General features: G+C 45.0%; 1 protein-coding gene across 1 annotated transcript in view; it reads right to left on the bottom strand.

Moving 5' to 3' along the window:
- Positions 1 to 13,164, bottom strand: part of qkia (QKI, KH domain containing, RNA binding a) — an 83,186-nt gene that overhangs the window by 4,841 nt on the left and 65,181 nt on the right. Inside the window, exons 7-10 of the mRNA XM_079527475.1 lie at positions 6,438 to 6,525; positions 4,934 to 5,065; positions 4,029 to 4,463; positions 997 to 1,071 (exon numbers count right to left, since the gene is read on the bottom strand). Coding sequence (XP_079383601.1) covers positions 997 to 1,071; positions 4,029 to 4,463; positions 4,934 to 5,065; positions 6,438 to 6,525 — 730 coding nt within the window. The remainder of the gene's footprint in view (positions 1 to 996; positions 1,072 to 4,028; positions 4,464 to 4,933; positions 5,066 to 6,437; positions 6,526 to 13,164) is intronic.

The raw sequence follows: 13,164 nt of genomic DNA, 5'->3' as shown, positions 1-13,164 counted from the left end.
CTTTATTTATATATAAGTAAGTATATTTATATATTTTATAATGTATATACAGGAGCATAAATACATTTGCTATAAAATGACAGTACCTCGTGTACAACTGAAAAAGCATAAAAAATATTTTGTCTGGATTCCTATTTAATATAATTTTTTTTAATACACTGGAGAGAATTGCAAGCTACTTCAGCGTATGTCTGTGCGTGTGTTTGTCTTCCATAGCAAAATTAAAATCCATAAAATGGAAAATGCAAACTCAGAGGCAAGAAAAAAATGAACACAAGGCAGCAGATAGGCTAGTAAAATCCTCTGTATTAATTTATCCATTTGTACTCCTCCCCGAGTTACAGAGAGTAGTACTAATGTAGCCAAATGGACCCTTACGCATCCCCTTGGACCCAAATGGACCCTTACGTGTCGATGTGGGTACATTTGTGCCCTCTTAGAGTTAAATGAACACTGAGGATTTCACCGTGTACTGGTGTTCTTGCCCTACTCTGGGTTTCCTCTCTAAGCTGTACAATATTCAGCTGCTTCACTCCAGCGCTCCTTATGAGCAGAGGAGATAAATCATGTATGGAAACAGAGTCTGCCCTCTTTTAGGCTCTAATCTCACATCAGAGGAATGTCATAAAATAGCTTAAACACTACCTGTGTAGGTGCTACCTGTCCTGGGCCCACTACCATGCACAACCAATGCTTTTTAAGATCACTTTTGCTGAGCTTCAAAATGTATACACTTCTAATCTATCTAGACGAAACACTATGTAATGTAAACAACATGTGCATACCACAGTCAACCATTAGGTGGTGTGCGGATGTATGGGGTAGGAAAGGTGGTGGTAGGAAGAAATAATAATAATAATAATAATAATAATAATAATAATAATAATAAAACACAACAGACAATATAAATTCCTGACTAAGGCATCATCGAGGCATTAAACAGAGCATTGCAATACAAGTCAATAGCAGAGTGTGTCTTAAAGAGACTAAACTGACCTCTGTCAGCGGTCACAATCCTTTGGTAAGGATGGACCCGCGTGTCATGCCGTCTCACTTTAGTAGCCATTGCACCTAGATCGCAACAGGTCCACAAGGTTAGAAACCATTCACTTTGAGGGAGAGAAAAGCCTGACTTATACTTCATCGCACGGTGGTGTCACATGCTGAAAATTGCAATTTTGTCAGATCTGCCATTTTCTGGCACGTGACACCGATATACGACGTCATATAAATTAAGCAAAACAGTCATCTTTTACAGTAATCACATTCACATTTTTTTTTAACCACGTCATTTATACTGCTCGGCTTATACAATAATACACAGGACAATAACAATAACATTATACAGAATATAATACATAGACACGATACAGACATCTTTTTTTACGACTAAAAATGTGGTAGAAAAGAAATATAACACTTTTTTAACTTGGTATTTAGAAATGTATAACTTAAGGTAACAACAATTCCACAGTGCTCAGGGTTGTTCAGAGATTGGGGCGGGCGGGTGAGTGGGTGGGGTAGGTAAAAGGCTCTCAGGTGATCGGCAAAAATAGTGTGATGCTTCCCGTTGTGTGGATCCAGAGGGGGGGCTGAGGAACATTTAGGTGAAGTCCACTTATTTTAACTAATAAAAACCACTTGAACCCCAGCAGCCATATTCTGGTGGCAATGTGGATGCTGGACACTTGGATACGTACTCCAATATGTAAAAGCCAAAAGTATCTTTGCCGAAGAGAATTGGTGTAGAGGGAAAAAAGTACAGAGCCAACTCGGGTCTAATTTACAAATCCTAATCTGCCATTTCACCAGTTCTTAAATTCCTAAAATGACCGGTTGCTTGCTGATGGCCGAGGAAGTCATTTAGCAAATGTAATTTGTTACAAATTACTTGTGTGGCATCTTTCTGTGGCAAAACAAAACTATAATGTGTCAACACTTCTGTAGGTTATAGGTTCCTGTAATGGGTGGAGGGAGGCGAGTGTGCCTGCCGTCGCATAACATTTAGATCTTAAAGGCTGAGATAGCAGAGATATGAAATATGGAGAAGGCAAAGCTCTAATGCGATGGCTCACTATGAAAAATAAAAAACAAAAACTAAGTGTTGCAAAAAGCTAGCAAAGGAACTCTGCACAGCAGGTTGCCATTCTAGCACTCTGGAGGTCATCTCTCTCCAGCTTTTATGCAACGCCGTCAATATTTTAGATTTGGTTTTGCTGCCAGGAAGGATGGCCCTTGTCGGCTCTGGGACGGGGCCAAGGATTGAAGAACGATGTAACTACTGCCATATTTCTCCTCTCTTCATTACAGTGAAAGCCTTTAGAGAGATTTGTGTGCGGAGCCTTCATTGGCTAAATGGTGGGCAGGGCCATTGGAGCCGTAACACGGGTCACTGTGACGACGCCCCGATGCAGCAGAATAAAAACTACACTCGGTACTTGACGCAGTACGGGAAAGGGGAAAAGAAAAGAGAAATAAAAAGTTGAGCCCCTTTTGAAAGAAGTTGAATGAGTGAGTTAGTTTGAAAAGGTTTTATTCTGGAGTGCTTATTTGGGCTTCCTTCCAAATTTTTGTAGCCTAGTCACTTAATTTAGGCTTGTTTTCATAGACCTGGTTGCTTATTTCTCTCAAAATATCTGGCAAAGGCAAGGGAGCCAGTTGTGTGTGTGTTCCACTGGGGCCTTCTGTTGCTCAAGGCACCAATCGATGGCGTGAGTAAATAAAATGCACTAAGCTGGTGTAACCCTGCGAGTTAAAGAGAGAAAAGCCAGTCAGCTGCTCTTCTCTGCGCGCACACACACACACACACACACACACACACACACACACACACACACACACACACACACACACACACACACACACACACACACACACACACACACACACACACACACACACACACACACACACACACACACACACACACACACACACACACACACACACACACACACACACACACACACACACACACACACACACACACACACACACACACACACACACACACACACACACACACACACACAGGTCAGTGGGAATAGCACTTTGTGTGTCCGATGTTAAAGGGAGGGGAACACCCGCCGATAAAGGCATCTTGTTTGCGTTGCATGTACATCTGGTACAATTTAACAGGATTATCATGCCGACATGACAATTGTTGATCTGTCTATATCTATATATCAATATATCTATATATATATATATATACACACACACACACACACACAGTACACACACAAATATATACTGTATATGTGGTCAGCTATATATCTCTCTTTGGTATGTGTTAAGTTTAAAGCACTGTGGAGCGTTCGTTTGACATTAAGCGTACGCTTGACATACAAACTAAGGGGGAATGTCAGGTATTAGCGCGCTGGGGCTAGAGTTCAATAGGGGTGAAACTAAGACAGTGAGGCATAGAGGCTGGCAGGGGAAAAAAAGAAAAGGAATTTAATGAACATCCACAACAGGAGGGGGGAGAGAGAGAGAGAGAGAGAGAGAGAGAGAGAGAGAGAGAGAGAGAGAGAGAGAGAGAGAGAGAGAGAGAGAGAGAGAGAGAGAGAGAGAGAGAGAGGACTTCTGCAGGCATCAAGGCCTGCCTGCAGAGGACAGCACAAAGGAATGATTTCAAAAGCTTCAGAAATCCGAGGGGATCTACCAGCAGACTGGATATGCCTCCAGGCCAGTGCATGAAAGGGTTAGAGTGCAGGCAGTGGTGTGCGCGTGCACACATGCGTGCGTGTGAGCGCGTCTCGTATCAGTGTGCACGCTGCGAATCGAGGCGCTTCCTCTCGATGTGAACCTTGCAGAGCAGAACCATCCTGAGAGTGTTGACTGTTAACTGGGGAAGTGAAACGCTTACAAACAGCCTAGTTTTAAGACCTTGAATGAACAAAAAAATAATAATATCCTTCGCCCCCTCCCTTTGCCTTTGTCCGTGACCACCAACCACCACCATCACCTCCACCCTTGTGAGTGTCTGTTTTGTGTTTTCAGTCTTCAGGTGGACACGACATATTTACCTTTCATAAAGTCCTGACTGTGGCTCATGGAAGCCGCGTCCAGCATCCCAGCCCCGGCGTAAAACAAGCCCTCCTGTCCTGGCTGGGGGAAGCCTGCGGCTGCTGCACCCATGCTGCCCCAGGGTCTCTTACCTAGAACCCCACTGTGCTCGATGGGGTACTCCAGCAGAGAGGTGGGTGCCAGGGCATAGGGGTAGTCGTAGGGGGAGGTGTAGATGAGCCCACCCTCCGGTCCAGGAGGCATCAGGGCGGGCGTGCCATTGGGCATCATTGCTGCCATCTGCGCGGGCCGGATGATGTTCATGATGGGGCCGCCGCCGGGTGTCGGGGGCCGCATGTGCGCCTGTGGAGGCAAGACTTGGCCCGGGGGGCCCGCTATGAGGCGCTGGCCCTGGGCAGCCGCTGCCGCCGCTGCAAGAGAAAACGCAAGGGGGGCTGCCATAAGCCAGAGAGTGAAGGACAGCGGAGAGGGAGAGGGCGAGAGAGAGAGAGCGAGAGACAAAAGACAAAGTGTGGTGGTGGTGCAGTTGATTATAATTACAGGTGAGGAGGAAAATAGCGAGAGGGAAAATACAAAAGCAGGAAGGAGGAGGGGTGGCAGGGAGAACAGGGGAAGAGGAGCAAAAAGGGAAATTAATCCATGCAAATGATCACAGTGTTGACCCACAGAAGCCACAATCTGCTGCAAAATGACATAACAAAAAAACATAAAAGCCCTTACACCCAAAAACACAAAAAAGCATACAATGCAGCAACTGCAATCATCCCAATGCAAGGCTAAAATTCAAGCATACCAATCACCATGGCAACTAAGACTACACATAAATGTATTGCAGTAATAGCAGTATGTGATCAAACAGGTTTCACAACACAAGAGGAGGACAAACAGAAATGGATCAATTCACCATAAAGAGGAGAGCTGGGATCACACATCAGGGAATTGGAATTTGATATGTGGTCATAATGCGGATGTGTCATTCTTAAGTTGTTAGCCATGTCAGTAAACGTTACTCCTCTCGATGGCCAGCAGTCCATTTCTGTTCGGGAAACACAAATAAAATGCATTTCCAAATGGTGTTGCATTTCGTCGCTGTCGGGCAGAAACCTTGGATCTCCATATTTCAACATTTATTTGTCTTCCATAAATTAATTCCCAATTTACATGCCATAAATACAGGCGCCAGGTTCAAAGTGGTTACGTCTGTATTTGGGATTTATACATTTCAAGCAATGAAAGATATTACCAAGAAATTGTGACTAAATACTTAGTACATTGGATCTATTGCAACACAGGATAATTATTTCCATAAAAAGTTATAATTGTGGACATACAAGGTTATTTTGCCCAACAGGAATGATTTACGACACATGTGCATACCCAAAAGGTTGCCAGAACGAATGGTTCACACAGTAGATAATACAATGTAATTACAATGGTCAAGACATGGGCTAAATAATTCATCCTAAATTGCTCAGGTCTATACTTATTCAATTAGACAGCCAATTGAGTTTTGCAGCATTATTTCATATTCATAAACTTGAACCATGGCATCTCTAAAACAAACTAAAATAAAATGTATTATCATTAAAGTAAACAACACAGAGCAAGGGTCCCAATAACACCACCAAGCAGCCACCAGAGACAGAGGCTATGGGCCTAGCATTGGGCATAGCAGTGGAAGCCATTTTCTGGTTCTGTCGTTCCAGACCCCATTCATCTTTCCCCATAGATTTCCAAAAATATTTATAGCAATTATTATAAGCTTAGAATCAATAAAGCCATCCATGATCCTAGTGAATCATGACCAAGGCAGACAAAAAGTGAATGGGGTCTGGATTGATGGAACCAGAAAATGGCAGCCACTGCTATGCCCCATGGGCTATGCATTTACACAGAGGGACCAACATATCTGCGTGATCCAGAGACTAGACCAGTGTGGATGCGTGAGCTACAGTGTACAGCTACGGTCATGCAGAGACAAGCGCGTGGGATTCATCATTCTGCAGTGCACTGAATGCTTAGAGGGTACCCATCTTAAGAGTGACGCAGAGCAATTGCATTTGGATGGCAGGGGAAGGGGATGGATGGATGGAGGGACGTATGAAGAGAGAGATAGAGATAGAGAGATAGCAAAGGACGAGATTGAGGCTGTGCTGTGTGTGTTCTTTGATGGTGAGTGGACACAGGAAGCGTTTGTATGGTTTCCGAGAATAGCTTTATGATGTTGTGTGTATGCAGTAATATCAGTAAAGCTTGTGCTAGCACAGTTAGTGATCGAATGTCTCTTATTTGGCATTTTGTCTTCAATTTGGTCAGTGAGGTTAACAGATTAGACGTGTGGTGTGTAATCTACATTTGTACGGTCCTGCTTAGATACGTGTGTGCAATATGCATGTGTGCGTGCTTACGTGTCTTGATGTTGGTGTCTCTGTATGTCCCGTTGAGAATCGCCAGCTCCATCAGCTGCATCTTCTTCAAATTATCCTCTCCCTCCGCCTGGAAGACAAAAAAAACAAAAACAAAACAAACTATGAAGATGCACGTATTAACAAACCACATGCTAATTACATACCAGTTAAGACATCACCCCCCCCCCCCCCCCCCCCTTCACAGCCCATTGGAGACAATCAGTGTTGAGCGTTGTGGAAAAGGGGACAGAGATGTGGCTAAACCCTTTGGTCTGTTCTCTACAAACACCAGTTGCACAGGGGTGAGATGTTGGTGGTTGGGGCCTCGGGCCAAAACAAGAGATGGCGATAAGCAGAAGCAGTGCCTCCATGGCAGAGTGCTTTCCGTTATTGCTAAACCGCTGACAGACGTTAAGAAGCGAGAATGCATATTCATAATCCATATCAAGACGATAATTGCTGTAATTTTCCTTTGTTCCCTTGCGCGCAATCAAATGCGCAATAACCACCCCGGCTAATGAAAGTCCCGTCAATTAATGTTTGGATAAATAAATACAAAAGCAGCAGCCACCATCATTATCACCAAATTAGGGGACCGAAATTATTCACGGAAAGCAATTAAGTACCCCTCCTCCCACTCACATCCCATTCATCCAACCATCTACACAACCCCCCCTCACTTCCTCTCCCCACCCGCTCCATTTCCCCTGAAGCTGGCGGGCACTCAATAACCATGACAACGCTAAAGCCCCAGTGATTTTCCAGGTAATACATCATAATTTAAGCAGGTCCTTGTGTGTTAGCCACTCTGCAATCTGAAGGGCAGAGACGAAAAGATGGATAGACAGACAGACAAGGCCTTTTTTACTTAAATGCTAAGTTATTACAGTGAGCTTGGCAGGGGCTTTGGTTTGCTACAAGGTGAGAAAATGTTTAGGAGACTTGTTCATATGCAGTTACGCACATGCACATTATGTACACACTAAAGCAGTGGTTCCCAGCTTTTTCTGTATCATGGCCCACTAGGGCCCCACCACTCTGACGCCACATGCATTTTTCAGAGCACGTTTATTTTAATGACCAATCAATCGATTGCGTTTGTGTTGCACCTTGGATCAATGAAACTAACATTACTGTACAGTAGTTACTATTTTGATGTTGTGGGGTAAGTACTGGGAGCTGATGGTAGGTGTTGCGCTCCACCTCCGCAATCCATCTGTCAGAGGTCTAGCGCATTGAAACGAGGATCGACTCCCGCACCCTGGCTGATACCGACAATAAGCCACTCTGACTTACGTAGTCACTGTTTATCGGTATCATTTATCGTTCGATAAAATGTTAGTGTTTTGTAAATTAATTGCAATATCCCACCAGCACAGGTTGTGCACACGCACGCACACTTTGATGTGTGTGTGTTGGAGTAATTCACAGTTCAGCAGCAGTGTGCCTTCCTATTCAGGAGGCAACGCAAGAAAGATGTTCAGAGTTAAGCCCTCCCCTGAGATTCCTCTTCAAGGTATAGACCGTCTGTGGTGTGTGTGTGTGTGTGTGTGTGTGTGTGTGTGTGTGTGTGTGTGAGTGAGAGCGAGAGAGAGGGGTCCGTTGAGCACAAGAAAAAGTGAGAGTCTGATAAAGAGGAAGGCTGGAGCTCCACAGTAGACCGGTGTGTGTATAAGTGCGTACATGTGTGTCAGGTTAGTGCACTTCACAGCTCCCACTTAAGGTGAGGAATCTCTCTCGCTCTTCCCTTTCTTCTACTAAGGACAGTGTTAAAGCATTGAAGTGGCAAACAAATACAGTATTTCCAAAGTTACAGCATTTGTCACTGCTATTAGTCAATGCACCAGTCAGTGGATTTATTACTCATTGTGGTTTCCAAAATATCAACCCAAAAGTGATCGATCACACACACACACACACACACACACACCCCCCCCCCCCCCCCCCCCCCATGCCGTCGGCCTGGTGGAGACAATAAGCACCACTTGCCCTGCTGAGCTGTGACGAGCACACAAGGCTAATTAAACACGACCCGAGTCCCTGGCTAACAAGGCTACAATGCTAGCAAGCTAACCCATCCCAAAGGACAGGTAAAAAAATAATAATCAGAAATCACAGTAAATTAGGGTTGTGGTACTGAGTGCACAACAAAATATATATATACTGTATACATAATTTAGAACACAAAACCACAACAGTGCACACACAACAGTGCACACACAAAACAAAATATATATACACTGTATACATAATTTAGAACACAAAACCACAACGTACCCGTTACAAGCCTCTATTGCATGTTTGTTGGCATTGCAGAGTTAAATCAAACCCACAACCATGCACTACAGAGCTACATAATGCTAAAGAAAACAAAAAGACTAAACAGACAAACAAACAAATACAGCAGATGACTTGACATCAAGGGCAGAGACAGATTTTGTTTCTATTCCTGCCCCCGTCTGTTTACAGTACATGGCTCTTCTATCCCTCCCTCTACCATCCCTCCCTTGGTCTCTCACTCTCCCAAAACTGTGTCAGTGGTTCTTTGGAAGTCAGCCAAATCTGAGAAATGACTGAAGGGAGGAGAAAATTCACAAAATAAACATGAATCCACTAGCTATACATCGTGGGGAGGTGGCTGACAACATGTCAAATGATGCCCTTCTATCCTGTATGCAGAGCTATAGAAACCATAGCAGTTATTATACCCATTGGGTGGTTTAACACAGATCATAAATTCATAATATCTAGCAGCTCTGTCCAGAACTCCAGTGGGATACCTAACGCTTGCCAATAGTAATGTCCGCACCAGGTTCCAATTTAGTGCTAATCCATTCCTCTTTTTTTAAGTGCACACAAACCCCTTCAATTACGTAAAGGGATATTTCACTGTCAAACATGTTTGAAAGTGAAATAACCTTGCAATGTATTCTTAATGAAATTCTAACCCAGCATCCACTATTAAGATAACAGTAATAGAAAATACAGCAGTTCTCACAATGAGTTGGGATGTGTTGAGCCTGTAGATTGGCTATTTTCATATAAATCAAGCTTTTCATAGTATAGAATAGACACTGTATGAGTAGGTAGTCAGGAGCAGTGAGCTCTGCCAGTCTCAGTGCAAAACTGCAAACTGGACAGTGTCCATAGAAGCTGGGCTATGTTGGACTGAAACTGAATAACTGCCACTAGGTTTGCCAAGTAGCGACGTGTGGACGCAGAGCTTTTAAAAATACACAGAGAACAGTGGATTCAAGTTGTGGAAGTAAGCGATTTGTGGGGGAGGAAGAGGAGATGGGGATGTCCTTGACAAGCCCAGGCTGTGTGTGTGTGTGTGTGTGTGTGTGTGTGTGGGGGGGGGGGGTCTAGCTGTCCATTGTTCAGAAGCAGTATTATGCTGGAATGAGAGTATGAGCGCTGCCTGGTGTCACTGTGTTCTTGTGTATGTTTCCGTGTGTGAGAGTGTGTGCGCGCGTGTGATGTATGATGATGGATCTAGAGGGGTGGGGGGGTTAAATGGGCGCTGGGGAAGAGCGTGCCATCATCCATCCACCTCTGCATAGGTGGCACAGCGCCTGTTGAGACGAGAACGAGGCAAAATAGAGGGCAGCGAGAGGGGAAGAGCACAGATGCTGCTGCAGCTAGGATGAGCTGTGTACTTGTGTGTGTGTGCGTGCATGTGTGTGTGTGTGCGTGCGTGCGTGTGTGTGTTCTCTCTCCGTTCCCGCTGATACAGCGCCATCCCATCAGTACACGCAGTTTGTTAGGCAGATCCCACACAGCCAGGGAGATCATTGCTCTTTTACAACCATACTGTGTGCAACCATTTCTCCGTCCAGTAAGTTACAGATTCCACCATTGCTGCATGTACTGTACCTGCGTTAGTCCCTTCATTTGGTGGATAGGAAGTGGTCGGGTTGTGCTGAATGACGATGACTATCCGAACATGTTCTTTGGCCGTCGTAAATGTGTCATTTCTTAAACTAGTGCAGTGCTCATTGTCTGAACTCAGGCCAGTCTATGACTGGTTTGTAATGTGACATCAGTCTTCTCCATATGTTGGCATATTGAAGAGGCACACACACACACACACACACACACACACACACACACACACACACTAGAGATGCCACGATCCGATTGGTTATGGGGACGATATCAGCCAAAAAACATGATCGGGATCTGATCCGACTACAGCGACTCCGTTTCAGTACTTCATTCCATCCAGCATGCAGCAGTAACATGCAATGATCATAACAGTGTTACTGCTAGTTCTACTAGCAGGCTATGCTAGCAGACAGCTAGCTAGCTAGCCAGCAGGCAGGCAGCAGTGGCACGCAGCTCGCTTGAGTGGCAGTACGAGCTCGAGCGCAGAGCAGAGCAAGCAGCAATGTCAGCCGTATGGGAGTATTATATGTTAGAAAATGAAAAAGATCCAACAGCCGAGTGAAAAACTTGCAAAAATAAAGAGCTTGATTTCCCAATCCCCATCCTGGCAGGCAGCAACAGCAGCAAAGTTCTCCAAGGACAGGCTGACAGCTGAGCATGCCGAAATGCTCATCTTCTTAAAAAATAATCTCCCCAACAGTTTTGGTTGACAAAGATAGTTAGTTGAGCAATGTTTGTCAATACTACAGACTACATGCTAATATGCCTGCTAAAGTGCTACAACAAATGCTATAGTGGTATTGGTTACAATGTGGAACACGGACAGACAGTGTGCAGTGGACAGTGGGATCAGGGGTCCCCAGCTAAATGATAGATAGGAACCCAAATGGACCCAACTCAACCTCCAGTGGAAACGGAAGTCCTGAACAGGCAGACCATCATCAAGCTTCACCTGCTGAGCCACACAGAACACAAGGCGGACGGTGCAACGACTGACGTCACATCAATTCAAGTGGTAAATCAGGGGCATGCAAGTGTCGTAGCCGGCGAGGACTGGGTTAACCAAGTAAAGAGACAGCCGCCAGGTCAGAGGTAGCGCACATACTGTATGAATGTTTTATGAAGAGGAGGAAGGATGAGCAGTTGGATACTTTAACATGGCTTTACTCAAGATGTCATCACAATTAACCTACTCCTCCACAGCCAGTACACGCACACACGGAAGTGGTACTGTGTGCGTGTGTGTGTCCATGCGTGAATCCAGAGGATAAATAATGGGTGTTGTGTGTAGGCAGGGTGAGGCAATGAGTTGCTAGGATTCCCGGTGGAGAAATGCTTACCGGGTTACAGATACAGGGATGAGAAAAGGAAGTTTTCCTTTACAGTCCCCATCCGCCACCCCCCCACACACACACACACACACTCACACACACTGTCTGTCTATCAGCGAAAAGCCACTCAATAATGCTGCTCTATCCACAGGAATCAGATTCAATCAATGAGGCCTATTTGTGAAATCAGCAGAGCGGTAAAAGCTATCAGGAGGGAGGGAGGAGGGAGCTGTGTTCCACTGCCTACCTGACAACTCTGTGGATGCTAAATCACAGTCATGCTTCTTGCTCTCTCTCCTCGTTCAGACACGGCAGGCATAGGTGCACGTGCACGTACGCGCGCGCGCGCGCACACACACACACACACACACCACCACCCCCCCCCCCCCCCCCCCCCCCCCCCACCAACATCTGTAATGGAATCAATACAACTTAAACAGCTATGAAGGAAAAAACAAAAAACATCTAGCGTGATTGTGTCCCATACGATGAAAAACAGATGTTAGGCTGTCTGACAGCGTTTATAGATACACACCCTCATTCTGACCCTTTAATCCCCCCGAAAAACCCCTACATCACCCACAGATAAACAAACAGGCGCCTGGATTAGGGCGGATACGTTTTGCTCACGTCTGCAACACGAGTCATGGAGCCTTCGTTCATATCTGGCAAGAAGAGACAGAGCGCCTTTGAGACTCGTGGCTTGCAGAGATAGAATGACGATGAGAGAGACAGACAGAGGGAGGGAAAAAGCTGAATTAAAGAGAGTAGGAGGGAGAGAGTGCGTATGTGTGGAGGGGCAAGTTCAAGATAGATCACTTGTGATTTTCTTTTGAGTTGGTAGAGATGGCGTGCGAGAGAGAGAGAGATGGGAAGACGAGAGGAATTGTGAGGAAATATGAAAAGAAGAAAGAAAATACAAGACAGAGGGAGTGGTGAAAACCAATTTGTACGTTCCCAAGTGGGCTGACACTGTGGCTGGAGGGCTACTTTCTTCACTAGCCTCTCTGCCAGTCATCACACACACGCACGCTGTCAGATGGAAAACGTATGTCCAAAACTTTACTTACTTAGGAAATGGAAACAAGAAACCGTGTTCAAATTGATTATGTAGTGATTTAGACACCAACTCTTGGTAGTACTTCATTGGTTAAATGTTTTGCCACTTTATCCATATTTTGAGCATGTTCATCAGAAAATAGCGTAATCAACATTTCTTTACGCCATTGTCACGATGCAACACATTGCTAGTAAAGTATAAATATGGAGATACAAGGTCACACACACACACACACACACACACACACACACACACACACACACACACACACACACACACACACACACACACACACACACACACACACACACACACACACACACACACACACACACACACACACACACACACACACACACACACACACACACACACACACACACACACACACACACACACACACACACACACACACACACACACACACACACGTCGGGTCAGGTACTCT

Source organism: Electrona antarctica, assembly GCF_951216825.1.
Source record: "Electrona antarctica genome assembly, chromosome: 18".
Lineage (NCBI taxonomy): Eukaryota > Metazoa > Chordata > Actinopteri > Myctophiformes > Myctophidae > Electrona > Electrona antarctica.
This window is presented reverse-complemented; position numbering and strand designations above follow the sequence as displayed.